Below are 24,827 nucleotides of genomic sequence, written 5' to 3'. Positions count from 1 at the left end.
CGATTGCAGAGGAACAACCGAATTTACCTGACGAAGATGAATTTAGAGACAAACGTTCGAGCTATACAATACCATACGTGAGTCCCTGCGCTGCTTCATCTTTACCCATGGTGCCAAGCTACCATATGAATCTACCACCTGTCCAAAATTATCTGCGGCCACATTACTACAACTATAATTACCCAAGATACCGTTCAATCGATCCAAACGAGATGAATTTGTTAAACATGGATATGTACCGAAGTGCACAGAACGCGCAGGGAAGTATAGAAGGTATGCCGAGCGATCTAAATAAACCTGGCCTCACTATATTAAATTCTCATAATTATGCACAAGCAATGCCAAATATGCCAGCGGTGGGTCTCTTTCCCTATGTGAATCCGGATCCAATGCATGTACCACTTCTCATCACGTGTACTCCGTCAATAGCTCAAGGGCAAATGGTACAACCGCAAATGCAACACAACATTTTTCACTCCGATGGCTTCAGGAATACGGAATATGAGGACCTTTTTGAAAGAGATAGTGAATCGCAGCCGGAATATTTAACCAATTCTGAGAAACAAGAGAATGTGGCTGTGAAACCCCAGTAAAATATTATTGTACACTCAAGAAAATTACACACAACATCTGTGTACAGTGTGTAATATATGTGTAATATGTATTATTTATTATGGTATTATGTATTTGCCTATTTAATGTTAAATTTGTAGTGTAAGATTTTTCAATAAAATTATTATTTGAATAAAATGGCGTTTTAAGTATAACTACATTTATAATAAGTTAACAAACAAAATTTGATTTTTATTTATATAGATAAATGAACAAGGTTATGTTTTAAGAAATAATTGTAATACCTTGTTAATCTCGTTTTATTTTATAACATCTATACCATTACTTTTCATCATTTCGAGAGACGAAAAGTTTTACGGTCGCACATTAAGAATCGATCATTGGATTCTGCTGATACAGTACCGAAAAATTTAATTATTAACAGCATTAATACAATTATATTAGATTTTAATCCTTCATAGCACAGAGATTACTTATATCATTTAGTTGTTACGTCGCTAATCAAAGGTTCGATCTTAGTTAAACTAAAAATTAAATAAATAGAAAATAGTTATTACATTAAGAAATTCGCATTTGTTTAGTATAATTTCGAATGATATTTGTAATTTTATTAATCTAAAAATCTTTTTGTTTGTAGTGTATATTTATCACTACCTATAATATTTCTTTACTTATTATTAGATAGTGTAAAAATATTTTTTTTCTTCGTCATCGCATTATGCGTGGTCATATGAAACTCTGCTAATTCTCCTATCATACTAGTATTTCTTATTGATGGGGGAGGCCTACGTGCAGCAGTAGACGAACTCAGGCTGATTATGATTTCTTATTGTCATGAGAAGGTTTATATGAGAGAAAAAATTACGGAAATCAATTCGAACAATTAAAAAACTTGACGACAATATCCATTTTATATGACCTCCAGTTGTTTGAAATATTATACCAATTCGAATTCAATATTAGTAAGACATAGTTAAGACAGGACAATGTGTCGATTCAGTAGGATTAACACTAGTATAATGAAGAAGAAGATATGTATTTTTTATGTGTCGTATAAACTTAAAAAGTTCTGGACCGTTTCCAAAAATTATTTTACAATTACAAAGCTACATTATAACTGAGACACAACATTATAACAGAACAAAGGCATTTTGTATAGATGGCCCGCGACTTCGTCCGCGTCAAATACTGTCTTCTGGTAGCATTTTTAATAACTTAGGCTAATTATTTCATTTAAAGTTATAAAACATTTCAACAAAACATATTAAACTTCCAAAAAATCACATACAAACAAACACCTTACCTTACAAACAAACTCACCTTCCATACAAACTTTCATCCCTATTCCTTTCTTATTACCTATTGTTTTTTTGCTCTCTTGAGGGTAAAACTTATAGGAACTTTGAATGTTATATTTATTTATATAAAATTAACAGCCTAAAAATAAGTTTCAAGTTTCTAACTGTAAAGATGACAATACCTCCATTAAAATTACAACCCCCGTTTTCGCGTTAAAAAGTAGTGTATGTCCTTTCTCAGGCTCTAGATTATCTGTGTACCAAATTACATTTAAATCAGTTCAGTGGTTTTGGCGTGAACGCGCGACAGACAGACGTAGAGACAGAATTACTTTCGCAATTAAAATATTAAGTTAAGAAGTAAGGAGGAGCAAGGATTTGTTGTTTTTATCTCTATTTTTGTTTTTAATTCCGTGCGGACGAAGCCGCGCTTACAAGTTAGTAGTAATACATATTAATGTCTTACTCAGAAATGCTCATTTGATAAATCTATACTAAGGGTCTCCTTGGTGACCTATTAATATTTCTGAGTGCGTTTGTAATATCCCATCTTTAAAGACAAATCTTTGCCTTTTATTTTTTGTCATAATACTTATTATTTCGTTCAGTTATATTAAATTATTTTTGATCATATATTTTGCTTTAACATGCTGCAGTTACCTTCAGATTCGCTTAGTAAACGTTTTTTAACACAAGTCGTTGTGGAATTTCTTCGTAACAACGAACGTGAGCCTCGATGTTACGTGCTGATGTTATAATTTTTAAACTTTCGCATATTAAACATTTCAAATAATTAGCCCTACATGTTACAGATAGAATGGACAAACGGCTAATATTAATAATGCCTAGGTAATAACGAATCAAAACCATTGAATGAAAAGTTTATTTCTTGTTATTTTTATTCTGCTATCAAAACAGTTATACAACAAACCGTTTCTCTCAATACTGTTGAAATAATAAAATAAAGATGATTATATTTCAATATAATTATTTCGGCAGTGTAATTACACGGTTACATTTTAATATACTGATGAAATGATTTTATTTTACACATTAAATGTTAATCTTGATATATTTAGTCTCTATCTAGTCACTACGTATAATGCCGTAAAATTTATTACTTCCGTATCATAGAAGATATGTTCTTTTACTACTATAAATAATATCCTATTTTACTGGATTTCAAGGTTAAAAACTCCACCACAGCCAGAATATGTATATCATAAAATTGGGTATTTTGTATTCGCACAAATTATCTTTACTAGAAATGGAAACAAAAAGTCACAGCGCTAGAATAAATTTAGTGAAGTTTGCATGGAAATAATTTGTCTGTTTAATTTTTTAAGTTTTATTAAGTTGACATCTATTTATTTGATTAATAATAATAAGTTAAAATTCATCTTATGTATGTACAGTTTTTACGCTATAACTTTCTTCACTCTGAGCATGCTTAGCTTTGAAAAACCATAAAAAATGTCAGGGTGATGACATTGGTTTCATCTTTAAATATCAGGCGTTGAAAATACTCTTTCTCCTTTTTTAATTATATCCCATATTGTGGTGCATTAGTTTCCCTTACAAAGATAAAGTTTACTACAAAAATCTATTGGCAGGATTCGAAGCCACGACCGCTGGGTCCATAGTCTGTACTCTTAACCGTTAACGCTAAGCTAAGCTAAGCTATTGACGCTAAGAATTATATAAATATTGATTTTTACTAAACGCGAATTGATTAAAGTTTTTAGAGTGACAATTATTTCTTTACGTATGTATAAATATAGATGTATTTTTATGTTTTTTTTAAACATGATAAGGTTCTTTTTTAAGGTTAATATAATTTATATTATATTGTATATACAATTATACAATTTCAAAATAATTCTTAAAAAAGTTAATTTGAAGCTATGTGTGGTGTTTTAGCGATGCGGAAAGTGTGACGAACGTCGTTTGTAAAAAGGGCACGTAGCGTTTGATAGATTCGTTTGTATAAATGCGGATTGCAGTTCCATCTCAACATCAATTGCGCCATCGATCACAATGAAGACGCTTATAGTATTTTTAACTTTGTGGTCTACGTGTTTCTCTAAACCCTCCACGCTGCAAGAACAATCGCTCCTTGTTGAACCAGTCGAAACACAAACAGAATTTGTTGGAAGAGCTCACCTTCAAGATCAGGTGACAGCCATCTCTGACACCACCCACGATGAACATTCAGGTACCGAATTTCAACAAAGTTTCAGTGGTTCACCGTTACAAGAAAAGAGCATCATTGAATCTCAACAACCTTTATTGATTAAAAAAGGTTATCGCATTTATCGGAGTGCTGACGAGGAGCAAACGCTGACTGATCCCAATCAAAAATGCAACAAACAAGTCAAAGTTAATATTTGTGAAGAGGATAACGAGACAAAAAGTAATCAAATGAGGTTCGACGATACATTTTTTAAGTCTCATGAAAATATGACTAAAAATGAAATGAAGAAAACGATAAAAATGGTGAAAGAAGTGGTTGAACATATGCAAAAAGATTTGCAAAATTTGGAAGATACATCGACGGACTTGTTAACAGAGGAGCAGTTGCAGAGTGGGCAAAAAAAATCACAGTTGCAAGATGATTTTGTTATACTCCATACAGTTTTAGATGATTTAGTCAAACATATTGGAGATAGTTCACAATTATCTAACTCAGATGCGGACAAAAAGGATACTAAACACACGAGCCATGAAGATACTGAAGAAAGCCGAATGATGAAATGGAAGGACACAATAAACAGAATACAAGAAAATTCAGGAAGAAACATAGAGGACAGATTTGCAAAAGACAATGGAGTGGCTGAAATAAATCATGTACAAAGTACTTCTCATGATACTATAATGGAAAATGAAGACAAAACATCACCACCACACATACAAAGTTTGGAAGCACTGTCAAGAAATAATGAAGATGCAGAAATGTCTATTACCCAGGACATCAATAAAAAGGGAAGCTTACAAAGTGATAGTTTAAGATTGGAAGAAGCTTCTACATCCCAAACACGTGAGGAAGAATTGTCATCAAAGTCAACTAACACTGATCACATGATTTTACAAAATAACGACTTTGAAAATACTCATGAAACGACTAAAACAACAGAACAAGAAGACGACAAGACGTTGGGTGTGAATACTGTTGCAGTCTTACAGGATCACATGGAGGACAAACGTACAATCACACATATGGTGAAAAGGAAGTCGGATGAAATGGAACACACCCTGAACACAGATCACGCAGATGAACATCTGAGTACTCCAAATCTAATGCATCATAAGAATGACCTAGAATTTAAATCACGTGATGATAATCACGCTTCGGATTCTGCAACAAAGATAGACGATATTAAGGGACAAACACAATATACTGATTCTGCAAAACAATCTGGCAATCAAATGGATACAGACACACTACAGCAAGTGAAATCATCATCTAATTCGGATATAGCATTTGACTCTCATTCTTCTATTGCCGTGCCACCACGTGAAGCTGCACACGAAGGTCAGAGTATACTAAGTAAACAGTTACATTCGACAATGAATAGCGAGACCCCTGAAGTTCCGCATCAATTAAGTGAATCATTAAATACACGCCTAGCAATGGATCAAAACAATCAGGCGCTGAGAACTATGAGTTCCAATGAAATACAAACACAACACAGCTCTTTACAGAGTTTATTTAACGATAATTCCCAGATTGCAGCTACAGGAAAAGCTAATACTAACGTAGGAAAAATGGATGAATCGTCGCAGCAACATTTTAATGGGCAAGATAGTACAAAATGGGCACAAGAAAGATTTATGTCAGACACTTCAATGTCAGATTCGCTTAAGATGAACAATAAAATGCAACAAGAGAAATCGGGCATCCATTCACAAAATAGCATGTCAAAAAGTGAACATGAAACTGGTCATCATCATCACGCGATGCATGAAGGAGAACACATGCATCGGCTACACGAGACGTCACAACATCAACATTCAGGGAGGATCCCGATTGATGAACATTTCAGACCATCATTGTCTACTTCACACCCTACTTCCCAATTAAGGAATGAAGAAATCCATTCGGTACATAATCATAACAGTCAGCTATCTAATGGACGTTTTGCTCACGACCATTACATGATGCCGGCTATGAGGGCCAACATGGGATTCAGCGACAGCACTAGTATGAGTATGCAGTCACAGCACAATTTAAATATTCCGCATGGTCACCACTTCTCAACAGGTCCACATGGTCAAGCAATGTTTCACAATAAGCAAATAAGTGAGACTGACAGCATGGTGCAAGCAAGCGAGCATGTTGGTATGAGAGATGCAATGCTGAGATCAGCCGGAGAATATTCTCACTATTACAACAATCAAGGAAATAACAAGGGATCAGGATATCAGGAACAACCTAGTATGCAACCAGTATCGAGTGGATCCGGAGCTGTTGGACTATTCCCTAATGCTAACGTAGGAGGTTGTGGGATACCTTTACTTCTGAGTTGTTCGCCCAACGTTGTCTCTGGTACATTAGCTAAAGGACAACCTACCCATACCGCGCCTTCATACAGATCTATGGATGCCTACAGATACCACAAGAAGCGGGAAACAAAGAATTCTAATTCCAAACTCGATGTTAAAAAGGTCCCCAAAAAAATGTTAAAAAGAAAAATTGAAGCTGCCAATGTGATAAACTAAGTCATTTATGTATTATATACGATAACGAATTATTCTCGACTATTTAAAGATTAATGTTGTAGGTAATTTATTGTGTAAAGTGGTATTAAAACTGACAATAAACCATTCATGACATTCTAAATGCTTGTTTTTTCATTACCTAATTTACGTCATAATTGTGAGTGTAAACTATGAATCTATAATAACAATAAATATTGTGTAATAAAAAATAGTGTTTTATAGAAATATTCTACATTTCTACATACATTTTGTATAGCAGTTCGATGTTTGGAAAGAAGAAAGAATTTTCATAATACAATCCAGTACATTGTTTATGAAAATTGTTTCTTTTTTTCAGACCAAAATTTTTGCATAAAACAGACAAAATAGATATCAATATGTTTTTATTTTTTTATTTGAATTTGTTTTATTAAACCAATCTATAGATAATTATATCAGGTGACAAAAATGATTACTGAAGTAATAAAAAATTATAGTTAGAAAAATTTATGCAATTTATTTTTGCTTCGTTTTATTAAAACAATACATTGACTGCCTAATGTAATTTATACGAGTAATTACATAGCGAGTTAAAAATGCAAACAAATGAAATTCGAAACTTTTGCTGTTTTTACAATTTTACAAACACAATGTAACATTTTAAATTGATTGTGGCATTGAATAGGACGCGAAAATATTTAATTATGAACAACTGTGTTAAAATATTATTATTGCTAGTAATACAAAGTGGTGTTTTAACATCTTTACCAATAAAAGAAGACGAGAATGTAAAAGATGAGCCTCACACCAAGATTCTCGACTCTGTACCTACCGTATCTTTGGAAGATCAACAGAAGCCTTGCTCTGATATATCTAATAACCTAAACCATGAGGGACAAGGTAATATGAAACATAAAGGCACGTTGAAATCACCTGCAAAGATGTATGTAAACAATCTACAATACGCTAACGAATATATGGTTACAATACCGCAATCTGCAATGGAATATCTGACAGCAATCAACAGAAATATGTATCAAAACACGTATGTAAGGTTTTTGCCCGCACTGGATACACTTCCTTCAGTCTACGTAACTCGACCTCGGAAAGCAAATTATGAAAATAGAGAACCATATTATTATGATCCGGTGTTGCTTAAACAAAAGACTGTACTCGTTCCTATACATTTAAGCCCTGAAAGGTCGACTTCCGAAGAGGAATTTTGGGCTCAGATCTCTCAAGATTCTATAATGAAGAATATTATACCTACAATGGAGGTACCATTGCCACGAGAACCATATGGACAATATGAACAGTTAATTAAATTGCCATATCCGTTAAGTGCTCAAGAATTGATGAGTAATGATGGCGTGATGGGCTATTACCCAGAAAGCGAGTTACGCGCCTATGAGCATCCATATTTATACAGATACAAAACAAAAGTTAGTTCAGAAAGGGACATATCTGAGGATTATCCTCATACAGAAATCCATACTGGGTAATGTTTAGTTGAGAAACAAAAGTAGCATTCTTATAAAAATGTGACAAAAAACGAGTTGGATTTTAAATCATTACAATAATTATCAAATAATAATATTATTTTTTTTACTTAATATTACTATGTGACATATTTTTTAAAAATAAAACTAAGTATGTTAAAATAATTTTGATGTTTTATTTAATATTTAATATAACTTAAGTACATAATAAAATAAAAGAATATTGTACTGTTTCATCTTACTTCTTACTATCTTACTAATATTATAAATGCGAATGTTTAGATGGATGGATGTTTGTTTGAAGGTATCTCCGGAACGGCTAAACGGATCTTGATGAAATTTGGTACATATGTAGAACATAGTCTGGAAGAACACATAGGCTACTTATTAACTATTTTTTCAATTCCGCGTGGACGGAGTCGCGGGCGACATCTAATCCTACATAATTCCACATTATTTAAATGAAATTATCTTTTCTTACAGGGTCTCAATAAGTTCTATGATGCTGTAATGCAGGGCATTTTGCAGCACATTGACTTCAGTATAGTGAAATGTATAATTCTTGCATCACCTGGTTTTGTCAAAGATCAGTTCTTTGACTACATGATGCTTTTTTTTTAATTCCGCGCGGACGGAGTTGCGGGCGACAGCTAGTATTAAATAAAACAATTCTTGTTTTTGTTACTCTTCGGCATAGACTAAAATACATAAATTAAAAAAATATATATATATATATATATATATATATATATATATATATTACCTTTTAACCGACTGAGTGAAATCAGATATGATGGCTGTTACCTATGCATGGAAGAGTAAGTACACACTATGCCGAAGCTCCGTGAGGAAAATGGCTTGACTTGAATGACTTTTTACTAATATAATGTGTTTCGGGGATTTGTTTCTGAAATGGGTACATAATGTCTATTCTTTTGTGACGAAACTTCAAGCGTCATTTGATAGAAATCTTCATGGTGTTATAGGGTTAAAGACAAACGAGCTTGTAGTTAATTAATTGCCATTTTGTTCCAGACAACGCGACTTGTCCACCGGGTGAGGTGATGGGCACCAACCTGCAATGCATCACTCGTCGTCGCACCACCACCACAAATGATTCGCTTTGGCAAGATTATGATCGTTAATTTACCTTTAATGTAAGATTTTTATAAAATTAATAAATAAGATTAGTATTTATTTATTTATTTTATTTTATTTAAGCTTTGTACAAGATATAATTTTTGTAACATTTCGTTAGAAATGCGATGACGTACACTGGTGCGTACGTATATTTTTACGTTTTTATTTAAAACTAGCTTTTACCCGCGACTCCGTCCGCGCGGAATAAAAGATAGAAAACGGGATAAAATTACCCTATGTCCGTTTCCTGGTTCTAAGCTACCTGCCCATCAATTTTCAGTCAAATCGATTCAGCCGTTCTTGAGTTATAAATAGTGTAACTAACACGACTTTCTTTTATATATATAGATAGATCTTCTTTACTAATATGTATTTTATATAGTAAAACGGAAGATAATTATATCCACCGTAGTCAAAATAAATTTTAATTACTTGTATATTTCTTAGAAACACATCTGAAACATAGAGTTAAAAAAATGCAGCTGAAACAACTTGCCTAACTGTGGGTTTCTGAGACCAAAATCCCCGTTTAAAATATATTGTTTTCTGTTTTGTCAAAGATAACGAAGTGGGAAGACGATGTTTTATACAGAAATTTTGGTCTCTTAAACTAACGGTTAGTGATTCATTTGGACTTTGACAAAATCGACATTTTGCTACACCTACCGTGATAATTTATATTTTATTATTGTGCTAAAAAACTCTTCGACGATGACATTTAAAAGAATCAGTCAGTTTTTTCACTAAAGATATCATGCGATAAGATTAAACGAAGACAGTTTGATAAAGATTTTAAAAAGAATTGTACTTAACTGTAAGTAATAACGACAAAGGTTTGTTTGTGTTACATAAAACGCAAGCGCATGAGAGATTGCGAAATACGAGTAAATGCGCAGGTGGCGCGATTTCTGAGAACGGGTCGACTTATTGACAAGGTTACCCTTCTAGAAATTATTTAAATTATTTTATGTAGGGTTATATTTATTGTATTTAAGTATGTATAACTTACAAAATTGAAAACAAAAACAGTTTTAAATTAGATTTTGTTGATTTAAAGCAAGTAATCTCTATCCGATTCTATAAATGTATTTTTATCAGTAATTATGTATTATTTTCCCCGATCATTTTCCTATCAATTAGCTGGAATTGTGTTAAAAACATAACTTTATTTTGTTGTCAACATTATTTTCCATTCCTCTTTCCTAAATGATTATTATCATCAAAACAACACAACAATAACAAAAACAACTTTATTGTAATAAAGTCTAGATAAGCCTTATTTTTCTAGGTTCAAGGTTCAAATCAATTTTTTTATGATTGGTTGATTAACAGGAAGAAAAACAAGCTACGTTGGAGCTTTAAACAACCCCTCTTGTTTGCAAAAAAATTCAATAATAAAGTTCATGGTCGACTTTCTTACAACAACTCAGTTATAAAAACTAGTCTTGTGCACGTGATAGACCTTCCGTGGGTATCTAAGACTAAAATCTCTATATAGAACATATCGTCACCCTGTCATTCTTTTTCCTGTCATCTTTGATACACAACAGAGTTAACAATATGTTTTAAAAACCTACGGTTACTGTCACAATCGAGACCCTTATTTTTACACGAATGGCGGATGATGACGGGCATAAAAAAATAGTTTGGAATAATCCAGATCAGCAATATTACGTCAATATAAGATGACGTACATGGTTTGGTCTTGTGACGTCACGCGGTCAAACAAAAAGCTACAGTCTGCCTGGTGCCTGCCACGTAGCGATTTGGAAAAATAAACAGACTTGTTTACATAAATAGGGCTGTCAGTAAAGTATGTAATTATGTTTGAAATCCATATAATATTAAGGTGTCAAGGAGAAATAATGTTAAAGAACTTATGTTAAACCCTCGACACTAGATGAGAATACCTAATACTCATGTAAATCAACTGATGTCTATTTGCCGTTCTTTTTATTTTATTAGTATAAACAGAGATAGTATGTTCTAATAAAAGTATCACGTAAGTGGAGTTTTACAATAAAATTATAAACCACTGTTTAGTAAAGTGGCAATTGAAAAATTTATTCATAATAAAATGGTAGGAGTATGATAGTGGCAGAGCCTAGCCCCCAGCCCTATGACGTGAACGATTCACAGATAAAGAATATCGCCCATCATTTATAAGACGATCGGCTGATCTTTATTTGGCATACACGTTATAACTCGTCACTGGATAGTTTGTATTACCTAATAAAATAATGAATCGATTGGTACTAACAATTTTTGCTGTATTGGTAGTGTTTGGAAATGCAAGACATATACACCCGTCAGAAAAGAGAGAAGGTGATATGGATCCATTGCTTTTAGAATCCAGAGTGATCGTGGAAAGTGTACCGAATGTAAGTTTTATTAGTTTTACTTACCCTTACTTACTTATATCGTCATTCCTGTCATTGTCTTTGAGAAAACAGAGATAGTAACATGTTTTAAACAGGTATTTTCTCATAAACCCACAATTAGTGAGTTCTAAATAACTATTGTTACTTTTAAAAACCGACAACGTTTTTGTGGTAAATGGTTATTTTTTTTCTTTTGGGAACCAGATGGACAACAGAATTTCTTCAGAAATAATTATAAACATATTACTTCAGTTGGATAGATTTTAATATGTTTTATTGTAAACATATACGCATATCTAAATTTCTTTATCTTTATTTTCTTATCGAAAATAATACATTATGTAATGTGCGTTATTTCCTTATGTCTTTCTTCATTATGTCATTTTTTGGTAATACATACTACATTTAGATATATATTTTTAGCACTTTTTACTATTAGTTATGTATGTACACATGTGACATCATATTGTTTATTTAATTACGTTGATTAGATGGCGCCACTTGCATGTTTTGAATTTTTCATAAGTTTAACCTTTGTCATCAAATGGAAACATATTTTTTTTAGGATGTCTCCCCCAACTACCAATCCAGTGGATTCGTACCAATGAACAACATTTTATTCTTCAAAGTATTCCCACCTTGCGAAGAAGGTTTCAGACGGGACATATTAGGCGTCTGTAGAGAAGTCTGGGACTAAACTAAATATTTTACTATTTATTAATTGAAGCAAAAATGTGATATTAATTTGATAAGTTTTATATTAAATAAGATTTAAAAATGTAATTCTTATTTGTGTAATAATCTTGTATCGAAAAAAAGTGGTCTCGAAAAAAAATGCTTTTATAATTACACAATAATTTATTTTTCTTTTGTAAAGCTGTGAATAAATTTATAACAGCACTGATATTAATTTTATTTCCATTTAGTTTAAGTCAACTCTAGGAGTAGTTTACCACTACTCCAAACTTGGCATTTGAGTATACAACGTTTTAAACAGTCAATACAGCCGTGAAACTCCACTACCTTGACGATTGTGTTATTAAATATTGTTATCTTTTTCATTCATATTGAAGAAAATAGAGACAACATTATCAACACAAGTGTCACGTCACTGGAGTTTCACGGAGCAATTTGTTGATACAATATCTCTACGTCTTATGCTCTCCTGGTACCATAAGCCTCTTGTGAAGCAGATATTCGTCACATAAGCGAAGCGGGTGGTAAGGTAACAGCTCCGTGGCCAGAAAGTGGCGACGGTAGTGTAGCAACACCTCGGATCCAAGCACCGCGCTCGCAGCAAAATGATTCCACGTTGCTCAGAGCTCGCATGTATATCGTTGTTACGCCACCTGTGAAAAGATTTAGTACCCTATAGACTAACAAGACTCTTACATATTTCTATTCATTTTCCAAAAAAAAAATAAAAAAGGATAGCAGATTTTTGGATTATCATTTACATATTTTACAAGTTAAATTAACTTCGGGGTCCCGCAGAGATCGACCTTACTTAAGTCCCCAAAGGAGTCTCGTCTAGATAATCATTCATGACTAAAGCCCATGTCCAGAAATTTCCTTATAGATAATGGTAAAATAGAAAGTCACAGTCTGTACAATTAATAAAATTGGAATGTTTGTAATATTGAAAAAAAAAATTCGTGCAAATATTACATGTCTGTCAGCCTATTTAACTGAAGGTCTACACAGCTGCGTTTGTTCCGGGTAATCTCTGAAATGGTTGGACCGATTTCAATGGGACTTTACTGGGTGATAGTCGATATGTGTGGGTGTAACTTAGGCTAATATTTTTTTAATTCCGCGCTGAAGAAATAGCATTCAATCGCTAGTTTTATTATTAAATTTAAGGTATTACCGTACCGTACCGGGTAACAAGAAAATACGACATAACAGACCTATTATTATGAGCTGCGTTCCTAGATAAGCGAGTGCGTGGCCGTGTCGGGGTATGGACATTTCTGTCTCCTGTTTCCACGTTCTATCCTTCCAGTCCCAGATGTCTATAGCACCCACACTACTAGGAGTTTTATCCTGCAAAATATTCAATTTAATTTTAAATACCTAATTCAGATCACTTATCTAACAAAGGTATAAAAATGTTCAATTGCTTCATCCTTTTGAGCTTAAAATTATAAGTACTTAAGAGTATGTCTGTGAGCCTTCTATAAATTTCATCGTTTGTGATTGGAGAATAAAAAAAAATGTTGGTTTGTACAAAAATTCCTATATTTGAGCGGAAATTACAGATAGTCAAAAGTAAATGTCAATACTCAGGCAATATTTATTTTGGCGTTACGTCATAGACCATCCTTAAATAATTTTATTGACATAAGTAACTTATCTGGCCTGGTGCAAAAGTGGAACTAATACCCTGTTTACATTTTTACAGTCGGGCGATCGAAATCAGAGGTGGATTACAACTGGAAAAATAAGTGTATATTTAATGAACTCTGAAATACAAGGTGTGGGTTTTAATTTCTCAGTTGCAATCCAGCGCTGATGTAATAAATCCCCAAAACAATAGATTCATAGATCAGTAAAATTTAAAGCAAATGAATATAAAACCGAATTAAAAATTAGTTATATTAATAAAACTGGTTCGAAATCGATAATTGGGTACGATCGTATATTTACATATTATAAGTACGTCATACCTTTTCTGTTATCTTTCCAGCTCCCCCTATTATGTAAAGTTTGTCATTCATTGCAAACAGCGTTGCAAAACATCGCGGAAACCGAAGACTATAGATTTCTGTCCATCTGAAAATAATGATTAGCTTATACTTACAAATATATATCGTAAAATTCCCTAGTTAATCTGACATCATTTAACAGTCATTCGTTCGTTTCACTAGTTAGAAAATTCTGAGTAAATCTCACAAATGTACTTGACCTCAAAACAAGACGACAGATTGTTATTGCGTCATTGCGGACTTTGTATACGAAAAACCTTACACAATATAACTGTAAAATAAATAATTTTAGGTATAGCTAAACGATTAAACGAAAATGAGGCTCTGGAGTTGATATCTGAAGACCAAAAGGATGATGGTCATTTCTATTTTACGAGCTGATTTCAAATCATCATCAGCTCACTATACCCACTGAGGGGCTCGGAGCCTACCCTAAGTTAAGGGTGACTAGGCCATAGTCAACCACGCTAGCCCAGAGCGGGTTGGTTGACTTCACACATATCTTTGAATTTCTTCTCAGATATGTGCAGGTTGTATCTCGATGTTTTCCTTCACCGTAAGATCTTCGGATAAAAGTACATATGTAAAACGATAATCGAAAAACACATTGGTACATGGCGGGATTTGAACCCAGGACCTGTAGATTGCAAGTCAAATGCTTAACCCCTGAGCCATCGACGCTCTCTGATCGGATCTGATCTCAAATTAGTGAAGTTATTTCCTTGTAGGCATAAGGCAAACTATTTCAAATTTCAAAGTTATATGAAAACTAAGCATACTCATTTGTTTTAGAGTTATAGCACTCGACGACTTTGCAGACGGGGTTTTTCTTCTCGCCGGTCATGCCGCCGGCCACCCAGATATACTCGCGGTACTTGACCGCGGCCATGGCCATGCGCGCTACGCCCATCGACCGCACCTCGCTCCACGACCCCGTTTTAGGGTCGAATCTCTCCACCGAGCGAAGCACTCTAGCACAAAACAATATTAGCCACAATTTTTAAAAGTAAAACTTCTACTCCAATTACAAGAATGCGTCAGATCGTTAAGGACGTGAAAGACAAGCATGACAAGTAATCATGGTATAGAACAGAAGAGATGGTTGTACTTTGTAAATGTCCGTACCAACTTTCTGTGTGTGACATTTGACACTTGTCAAAATTTTTAAGGATTTTTATCTCTTTTTCAAAATAAGAACAGTAAGGACAGTGTGAAAATAAAATAAAATAATCTTGTTTCATTCACCTGCCTTTCTTGTCCTGTCCACCAATAGCATACAGAGCCATGCGATGTACCACAAGACCGAAATTTTTCCTCGGTATGGCGAGACCAGACTCGCTGTACCAGGACCGTGTCACCGGCTCGTAGCTCCACACCGTCGAGACCACCACCGACTTGCCACGGGTGTCGTCATCACGTGGGTCAGCCCCACCTTAAGTATTACATAACACTTAAGACTTTACGCCATAGTATTTAAGAAGTTGCAGTAGTTAGCTTAGCTTATCGTAGCAAACAAACAGTGAAGTAAGGTTAACGCGCATAGGTCCACTCCTCGTCTACCCGCTATGGCCCTGCTTCGCCGCGATGACAAATTGCCGCTGCCTCGACGTCGCCGACGCCTTGCCAACCACGCTCAGTTAAGCCGTGATAGCGAGAATGACGTATCGTTTTGCTAACTAACTAAAGGTATACTTTATCCCGCTCAATCGGCGAAGTCGAGGCGTCGGCGAGTTAACTATTCAATGAGTTTTAGATTATGTTGGTTGTTAAAGATTATTTCCATTCCTTTTAGGGTTGCACCGTAGTTTAATTAGAAATATGCATTTACCAACAAGATAGACTCTTCCTCTTAGAAAGGCCACAGAATGATGATGCCTCGGCTCTGGTAAGTCACCGACGTAGTCCCAAGAATTTGTGACCGGATCAAACCTTTAAAAAAACAAAGTTTAGAACATTCATTATCCTCAACTGATGTGATAATAATTTCATAGTTTAGGTGCCATTAAATTCACTGTTCATTGTATTATGGTTTACATTAGTGTTATACTAAATTAAGATTGTCTCTATTTGCATGGAGTATCCTAGTATTACATAAATTACGAAGGTAAAATTAGGCAATAGGTAGAATAAATATAAACATAGAGCACAAACCTGTAAATATCTTTCCCAGTGTTCCGACCGACTCCGTACCCTGTATGGGGATCGGTACCTCCAAATACCAGTACAGTTTCGCGGTCCCAATTAAACAATGAACCGTCCACTATGTATGTTTTGTTCGAAGGACCAAGAATCGATGTTGATAATTTATTCCTAAAAATAAAGAGAATAAAAACACATTTTAAACATTGCCGGCTTAAAACAACTCTCGAAAAAAGCATAGTGTTTTGAAAACTCGGCAATAACGTAAACGTTTGGAATATAAAGATAGTTCTTGAGTGACTAACATATTGATTTTGGCAAGAGCCTCCTTAGACTGGTTGAAGAGTGAAACTTGAGGGCTGGTTATGACATTCTGGGAAGTGGGCCCCGCAGGCCGCGGCGACTGCTCAGGTCGGGAGGATGACATCGTGGTTTGATCACGTGATCCTGATGTTGGAGATGTTTGAGATTCTCTGCAAGAAAAAGGAATACCACTTATTGAAAATTGACAATATTTACTTGAACTCCATTCAACTTATGACAAAACATAATGGAACTGAGGATTATATGAATATCTATAGAGGGAAGCATAATCTATACATAAGGGCAGTAGTTTCTATTAGTACAATAGCAATTTAGGTATTACCTTCTAGAGCCAGCTAATGCGGCTGTGGCAGCGGCTAGGTAGCAAGCTGCCACGCTATTGTGTCTCGTGTCGCAAGTCTTGCTGATGTACTGAGTCAAAGGGAAAAACATAAGGTAAGCTTTTTCAAAAGGTGAAGTAAGGTTATTGTAACTAACATTGCCGAGATCACACTTCGTTCAATTTTCATATTTAAATGGTAAGTATAAAAATATAATTTGTAGAATTGTTGACATCTTCTCGATAGTAACTATTAATAAATTTGTTATAAATTTCGTAAGTAAATTTACCTTTTCAGAATACCTTGTATCAATACTTTCACTACTGGTGACACTTTTGGTGGTGTTGAAATTGTCTGATGAGTCCTTTTCAGGCGGCTCGTACATTTCCGCATGCTGTTGCGTCAACTGCCAGAGGTTCAAATACTTTTTATTATGTTTTATAAAATAAATTCAAACAGAAAAATCTTCAAATTCTTACTTAAACAAACTATTCTTATAAGAATGATGATTCTTATTAGAATAGTTTGTTTAAGTAAGAATTTGAAGATTTTCAATGCCTCAATGCCAAACATTCTTCACCAGGTTTTATTACCTAACAATATTTTCAGTAAATAATGAAAGATATAAATTAATGAATGATATATTAAATTACATTTGGTCCTGGTAATGTGGCTGTTTGAATTTGTTGTACTTGTTTTTGGATCAAAGTTTGATTGGCTTGAAACAATCGAGGCTCCTAAAATAAATAGTTTAACTTAGTTATGACTTAAACGTTCTTTATTCTAGCTAACATTGTTTCACATTTGATTTAAAAAGTTATTTCCCGCATTTCCCCAAACTATGTTTTGTTTGTTTTTTCATAAAATATATGCACTATTGCTTTTTGTACCAAATTAATTTCCATAGCAGTGATTATAAATGACAAAACGCAGTTAAAAAGAAAAGCCAAGAATAATTTACTAGGCGCTACAGATTGTACTAGTATTATTCGTTATTTTGTAGTAAAAACAGCAAAGTAATTGAAAAATTTTTGAAAAAAAATCTAATGTACATTTGGCTCGGTTAGTTTCTGCAACTTGCGGTCAGTTTCAGGTGTCTTTCTCGAGGTTTGCGGAGTCGGTTGACTTACTGTTGGCAAACACTCAGAGCCCTGGTTGGGCGATCGTATCGGTGATCTCGTCTGATTTGCTTCTTTTGTCTGTGATTAAAAGAAGAGATCAACGTGACATTTTTAGTATTCCACATTCTCTCAAAACAATGTTAAATGTAGGTTTATCTTGGTTTTTATTTTATTTCTTTGTTTTTATTTTGTGGAGTATATTTTTCCTAAATGAGGATGAAGTTTAGATTATTTACCATTTTTTGTGTATCCTAATATTTTAACTTGCTTTATTTAGTCAAAATAAAATAAGAATCAGCTAACACTACTTTTAAATTAATTTCAAAAATGTAATATGAAAGTTATATTAAGCACCTTTCGCCTGTTTTCAAAAAATTCGCTCATCGTAGGAAACGATTTGTCCTTATCTCCGCCAAGTCCCTTCAACGTACCAGGTAGAGGGAATTCCATCTTCGGTCTCCTCATATCCATTTTATCGGCATCGAGTCCGCGTAAAGTGCCTGCTAATATATTATAGATAGTAGCGAGTTTAAATTATTGCGATTATATTAAAGTAGGTGCTTTTCTTTCCACGATAAACTTGGAAGTTATTAATAAGTTTATGTTATAGAAGGAAGAAATACTTTGCGATGTATGCGGATAAATTGAGCTAAGATTCACTCAAAATTTCTAACTAAATTCTTAACGATAAAGCTTCTAGATTTCTGACAATTTAATAATTTCTACTTTCGTAATTACTAAGTATGAGTAAAAATATTTTTCAAACAAATGTTTACATACTCGGCAAATCATCTGTTCTCCTTGGTGGTTGCATCATCGACATTTGCTGATACATCTGCTCTTTTGGGACCATGAAGTGTTCCAGGTATTTTAAGAAATCTTTGTATGTGACGTGATTCTGCAATGTAAACAATTGTTCATCGTTACAGGAAAGATGGGCTGTTCATCGAAATATTATTAATGTAGGCAAAGTGTCGAATTTTCCTCACTAATTGCAATCAACATATTTCATGCATCTGGAGTCTATTATGCTGCAATTTATAATTATCATTGTTGCCGTATATTATATTTCAAATTCCCGGTAATTACCTTTTGTATTTGGATCTTTGATTTGAATACGATTTGGTAAAAATATTTACCGTCGCAGTTAAGAACTAGTAAAAACGACCTTGGTCCTACATTAGCAAATATGCATCTCACGATTCCAAGATCGTGTCAAACACACAGTAAGCAATATAATGTGTTAATCAAATTACATTAGAAGAATATAGACTATTAATTTGAATTCCTTTCAACAACTACTTGTGAATTAATAAGAATTTGTTTAGCACCTTTTCTTCGCCTATCCAGTTCCTTTCGGCGGGCTCGGAGAGGCCGAGAACGTCGATCCAATGATAATAATTCTTGGAATTGTTACCGTACCAATATTTTATGATAACGTACCTGTAAAACATTTATAGTAGTTTTAAAAACAGAAAAAAGTTTGTGTGCATGTTTTCTTTGTAGTTTTAAATAGGCAGTATTTAAAAATAGGTCAATGAATGAACCGCTTCGAATTAGTTCAACGACTTTATCAAAATACTTATGCACGAAGGCCAACGGATATAGTCTGCATTGTTAGCGTTATTAAATATTACTCATATTCTACACGAGAAACATTTAGCTGTATATTATCCGTATGTATGAATGAAAATGAAACGAACGATGAAACAAGTCAAATACACACGCCAGTCCATCGTCAACCATCTGCTGTACTTCAGGATCATTAACAATTTCTAATATCTCGGCGTTGTCGGGGTTCCGTTTGATGTCGACGAGCTGCCAGGGGGAGATGAGGCCGAAGCGGATGCACCGCATGATGTCCACAACCAGCCGCCTCCGCGCCGGCCAGTTTCCGTACAGCCATCGAACACCAGCCATTAGTACTTCTATCTCGCTAAATGTTACAATATTTCATAAGTAACCTCTACCTTTTCTCCCTGCTTTTGTTTGTCAACTGTTTAATATACTTACTTTTTTCATGTCTGACTATACTAAAAACATATCCATACCGTGAAATCTTAGAAATTGTCTTTATAATTAAATGGAAACACAATTCTTAACAGTTTTGTATAGTTTCAAGTGTTTCGTTCGTGTGCAAACGCGAAAAGTACACTTCATAGTTAACTAAGAACAGTTGTGCTTGAACAACATTCAAGATGACTTACCTTGTAACACAAATGTAATTCGATTTCAGAAACGTCATAATCTCATCCGGGTCCAATTCAAGAAAATCTCTTGAAGCGACCAGAGGTAGAAAAAATCTCATCACGCGAGGAACCTAAAAAATATTAATGTATTTTATCAAATAGTTATGTAAAATAATTAATAAGAATTAAAAAAAAGGAATAAAATACCATGATGTCCATTACAGGTGTCATTCCTTTGGATCTAGCTTCTCTGTATAAAGCGAAAGCCGTGTCTTCAGTAAATAATTCCTCGTGCACAATAAAAGACCAACATTGATCTTCCAAATCTAATTTATAATTACACGCATTAGTGCCAAAGTCCAAAGATAAATAAAAAACAAATAGACAACTCCAATAGAAGAAAAATAAAGAAACCAACCTTTAATAGCTAGATATTGAGCTGCGCAGAACAATTCCAAAATATTTTCTCTCTTGAGAACTTTATTACTTTCTGAATTACTAAAAATCATCCATTCATAAATGATTTGAAATGCTTCAGGTGTTACACTTGACTAAAATTAAAAGAAAATATTCAAACTTCGTAGTTACTTATTTATTATAATTTTTTAAGATTTGTTTTACATTCTATATAAATGAGATGTTCGTAATGGGATCGTTTTTACAAATTTTTCTCAAAAATTGTTCGCTGTTTCGATATCTTAACGAGTTAAATATTTCAATATCCATAAAAATACAATTATCAAATACATTCCCGTACTTACAATAGGTAATTCTATTTCACGTAGATTGTTACTGTCAAAAAATGATGAATATATTTGAAGAACAATTTGATGACAATGGAATTCCTCGTCACCGATATGGATGATTGTGTCAGTGTGGCTACAACGATAATTACAGACATAACACACTTGTCATTAACCATAAAATTTTTAAAATACTCCTCGAAAATAAGTTATATTATTTAATAAATAGTTCTAAATTTGATCAGCATTCTGAACTTACATGTAGTTTAATATTCTGCGATAAAATTCCTGAAACAAATCCAGTTTTTTCGGCAATTGTACACGACTCCAATCAATAGGTTCAGCAATTGCGTATCCAAGACTGCCCAAGTCTTTACCCTGCTCTTCTCTTATCACTGGTGTTTTGGGTTTAGAATGACGTTCAGTGACAGCTTTTAATCTCATATTTAAAGAATCTTTATGACAATATTTCACTTGTGTTTCTGAATCATTTTCATCAGTCTAGAACAATTCAGTCAGTTCTTATAATTTAATTAGTTGACTAACTTATTAATTAAGATAATGATTACTAACGTAATTGTTTTCTATTTTATTTTCCGGTTCACCCGCAGCTTTTCCTTCAAACTTTACTTTAACCTTTGCTTGAGTTGGGTCTGCTAATAATACTCCGACAGTTGAAGATTGGAAAACGACCTGTTACAAAATATCAGCATAATAAAGATATTATTTTGAATTATTTATAAATATTACGTTACAAAATTTACCTGATTTGATTGTACTTTTAGATTTCCACTTGGCGTAGATTTAAATGGAAATGCAGCTATCCTCTGTACACTCATTTCATCTGTACTACATACACTGAAATCATTACGTTGATTATCCAAATTATCCTATGTTAACGAAATTGTTTTAGTATATTTTGATCCGGATACCTTGAGTTTTCTGCACACGAGGATATATTTTGATCTGGATCATAATCCTTTGTTCCTTTTGAAATCGGCTCCGGAGACATTTCTATTTTCTTCTTAAATTTTCTAGATTCGAAGTTTTTGATAATAAGATAAGATAAAAAAATCAAGAGTAAGACACGATGGTAAAAGACTTGAAACATATCAAGAAAACAATGTTTTTGTTTAGAAGTAATTGGCATTACTTTGAGAAAGTTTAGGTACTTAATATTGTATTTGTCATTGTAATTTGCTTACTTTACTTTATTGTTCCACGACATGTATCGGGCGTCGAGGCTATTGTATATGTACGGTCTGCAAGTGTCACCGGAACAGTTTTGGCTTGTTATTTGATTGGCCCGGTTTAACAGGTTGCTGGAATTCTTGATAAAATCTAATGCTGAAACAGAGTTCTTATGAAAATTATTCATATTATACATCATTTTATTTTAAGCCATTAAAACTCGTACCATAGTAATATTCTGTTCTTCCAAGAATTATAGGAATGTTAACTTTTGTACTTACTAAAGTCACTAGAATTAGTAGCAAGATCCGATAATGAGCTGCTCCTCAGAAGTTTTGGCTTAACAGTTATGTGATATCTTTCGAAGATATTGCCGAAATTGTGACGAACTTTACTTTTTTGCCTGTTATTGATGAAAAAAATGTGGAGATCAAAGTAATTCAAAAACTGACGATAACTGTCAATTGGGTTACGGGTTCCACGAATCTTTTCTGTGCACGTTAGAACCAACCATTTTATAAGACTGAAGAAATAATAGAACTTAAGAATTAATTAAACCAGCAAAGTCCAGGTTAAGAAGTTAGGAGGAGGGAAATTGAAAGTTCTACGAAGAAATTAATAGTGCTGTAGGCGTAAAAGAGGAATCAGGATCAGAGAAGGAATGGAGATGAAGTACATATTTATTGATTAGCTATTATTAAACTTACTTGCGAGCGATTTGCGCACAGTTTTCACTAGCATCAGAAGCTTGTTTCGCACAGTTTACCTGTTTTATCAAACTATAGTTAATGTAGTGAACACGATAATATGTTAAGATTGACTATAGATTTTTTTTTTGTTTTTGACAAGATATTCATTGTTGTTTATATGTTTCAAAACTTACCTTTTCCAAACTTTTGCTCTTTTGCATTTCCAGCTCGCTAAACGAGTAATAAATAAATGTTGACCATATTGCATATATAATTGTCTTCAAGGTTATTAGAAATAACCAAAACTCCCTAAAAATTTTTGACGATTGCTGTTTGTGACATTTGGTAAAACGGAGGTCAAGTTTTGAATATGTTCTAAACTTTGACAAACATTTGAAGTTCTTTAAACATTAAATATTGACACTATGGTAATAAGTTTGAGGTTTTTTCAAAGACAAGATTACAATATGTTTTTGGACATGTTTTTTAACTACAAAAACTACGATTATTTAGCCTAAGTAAGTGTAATAGTCCTGCTTTTCAAATAACCAGAGCTGAATGAATACCTTATAGCAATAAAAGTCATGTTGGATAAATAACATTAATCTACTTATGTATTGAGGCTAACGTTATCCAGAATAAACAAATTTAAAGCTGAATCGAACCAAAATTATCCGTTACGTAAATAAAGGCGAGTTTTGACCAGTAACAGATATGGCAATATACCATCACGGATATACCTGTATCAAAACACCAACATCAGAGTATAGCAACGTATGCGAACACGCTAACCTATTAGAAAGTAGAACTTTGTTTTTCCAAACCTCCTGTAAATATATATGTCTAGTTTATTATGGCTAATTAATCTTATCTCGGTTGTGAAACTAAGATTTAGGTAAGTAATAATTTATTGCTATACCTTAAATATCGCAATGTAAGGAACCTACACACTTAGCGAAGTTACCAATGACGCATTAGTTCCTGCATAGAATTTATTAGAAGTCTTAACGGATAAGAATTAAACTTGTAGAAAAAACCAAGATAAATATATCACGATATGATGATCAACGTCAAACCTATTTTAAATTGTAAATAAGTAATTTTATGTGGACTTATTACTAGTAATGTAGTAAATTATACAAAACTTTCAATTCTATTTTGCAAATAACTTGTCAGTGCATGCAACTGACTTTATGAAGTAGGAACTAGTAGAGTGGCACCGAAATAGTTCAATTAATATAATAATTTAAAATTGTTCAAGTTGCATCAATTATAGCTGTCCCAATGAAACGGATATATATCTACAAACATACTTCTGAAAACACTAAGGCCCATCCTGTCCGTCGGAAAAAAATATTAGTTACTAAGTCGTTAGTCCAGCGAAAAAGATTCTAATCACTTACACGTAGTTCACCTTGATAATTGATATCAGCACAGGGTTATACTCTTGTTCTTATGAATAACGTAATTCCCGTTTAGTACTTCAATCGTTATCTATACTTTAGAAGCGGATAGTCTTTATTACTTAACATATCAATAGCAATATTTTCTTCATGTATTCACTTATTGTTTATTTATTTTCCTAATATCATCATTCATGTCTTTTATTAAATAATTAGGATCGGCCTTCCTCGTTCTAACTTCCCAATCGGCACGATACTTAGATGATTATGAGTGTATTTTTTAGATCGTTTTGCACCGTTTTAAAGCCAGTAGGTGCCGGTAGGTCATCTTGAATGCCTTTTAAAAATAGCGGAGAGATTGGAACAACTCGTACTAAATATTTTTTGGAATCATAGTAACTATATACCAAA

At 33.5% G+C, this 24,827-nt stretch overlaps 2 protein-coding genes across 6 annotated transcripts; one reads left to right on the top strand and one right to left on the bottom strand.

Moving 5' to 3' along the window:
- Positions 1-3,908: 3,908 nt before the first annotated feature.
- LOC106720144 (homeobox protein cut) lies at positions 3,909-6,590 on the top strand. Its single transcript, XM_014514726.2, has one exon. It carries the CDS (start codon positions 3,909-3,911, stop codon positions 6,588-6,590), a length of 2,682 nt encoding a protein of 893 aa, XP_014370212.2.
- A 5,881-nt stretch (positions 6,591-12,471) lies between these two features.
- On the bottom strand, positions 12,472-23,415 carry LOC106720143. 5 transcript variants are annotated; one of them, XM_045686776.1, is made up of 28 exons: positions 23,208-23,415; positions 23,032-23,090; positions 22,606-22,727; positions 22,339-22,480; positions 22,066-22,167; positions 21,898-21,991; positions 21,707-21,826; positions 21,393-21,634; positions 21,152-21,269; positions 20,809-20,941; positions 20,598-20,716; positions 20,409-20,521; positions 19,928-20,137; positions 19,533-19,644; positions 18,982-19,099; positions 18,556-18,704; positions 18,133-18,279; positions 17,734-17,817; positions 17,370-17,486; positions 17,083-17,177; positions 16,742-16,909; positions 16,449-16,607; positions 16,126-16,226; positions 15,543-15,729; positions 15,077-15,268; positions 14,259-14,364; positions 13,500-13,635; positions 12,472-12,938 (listed from the first exon to the last, which is right to left on the bottom strand). In XM_045686776.1, exons 1-28 carry the CDS (start codon positions 23,232-23,234, stop codon positions 12,790-12,792), a joined length of 3,621 nt encoding a protein of 1,206 aa, XP_045542732.1. In that variant the 5' UTR covers positions 23,235-23,415; the 3' UTR covers positions 12,472-12,789. The 5 variants fall into 5 exon arrangements, with proteins under 5 accessions (XP_045542732.1, XP_045542734.1, XP_045542733.1 ...); XM_045686778.1 differs by having other exon boundaries at positions 18,211-18,279; XM_045686777.1 differs by having other exon boundaries at positions 18,556-18,701.
- Positions 23,416-24,827: the final 1,412 nt, after the last annotated feature.

Source organism: Papilio machaon, chromosome 4 (genome assembly GCF_912999745.1).
Source record: "Papilio machaon chromosome 4, ilPapMach1.1, whole genome shotgun sequence".
Classification (NCBI taxonomy): domain Eukaryota; kingdom Metazoa; phylum Arthropoda; class Insecta; order Lepidoptera; family Papilionidae; genus Papilio; species Papilio machaon.
This window is presented reverse-complemented; position numbering and strand designations above follow the sequence as displayed.

Coding starts and splice junctions, on each gene's coding strand:
- LOC106720143 (XM_045686776.1), bottom strand. CDS start 23,234: ATGCAAAAGAGCAAAAGTTTGGAAAAG. Junction 20,522..20,597: donor CACCTGTAATGGACATCATG/GTATTTTATTCC, acceptor AATATTTTTTAG/GTTCCTCGCGTGATGAGATT. Junction 16,608..16,741: donor GCTCTTGCCAAAATCAATAT/GTTAGTCACTCA, acceptor CTTTATTTTTAG/GAATAAATTATCAACATCGA.
- LOC106720144 (XM_014514726.2), top strand. CDS start 3,909: ATGAAGACGCTTATAGTATTTTTAACTTTGTGGTCTACGTGTTTCTCT.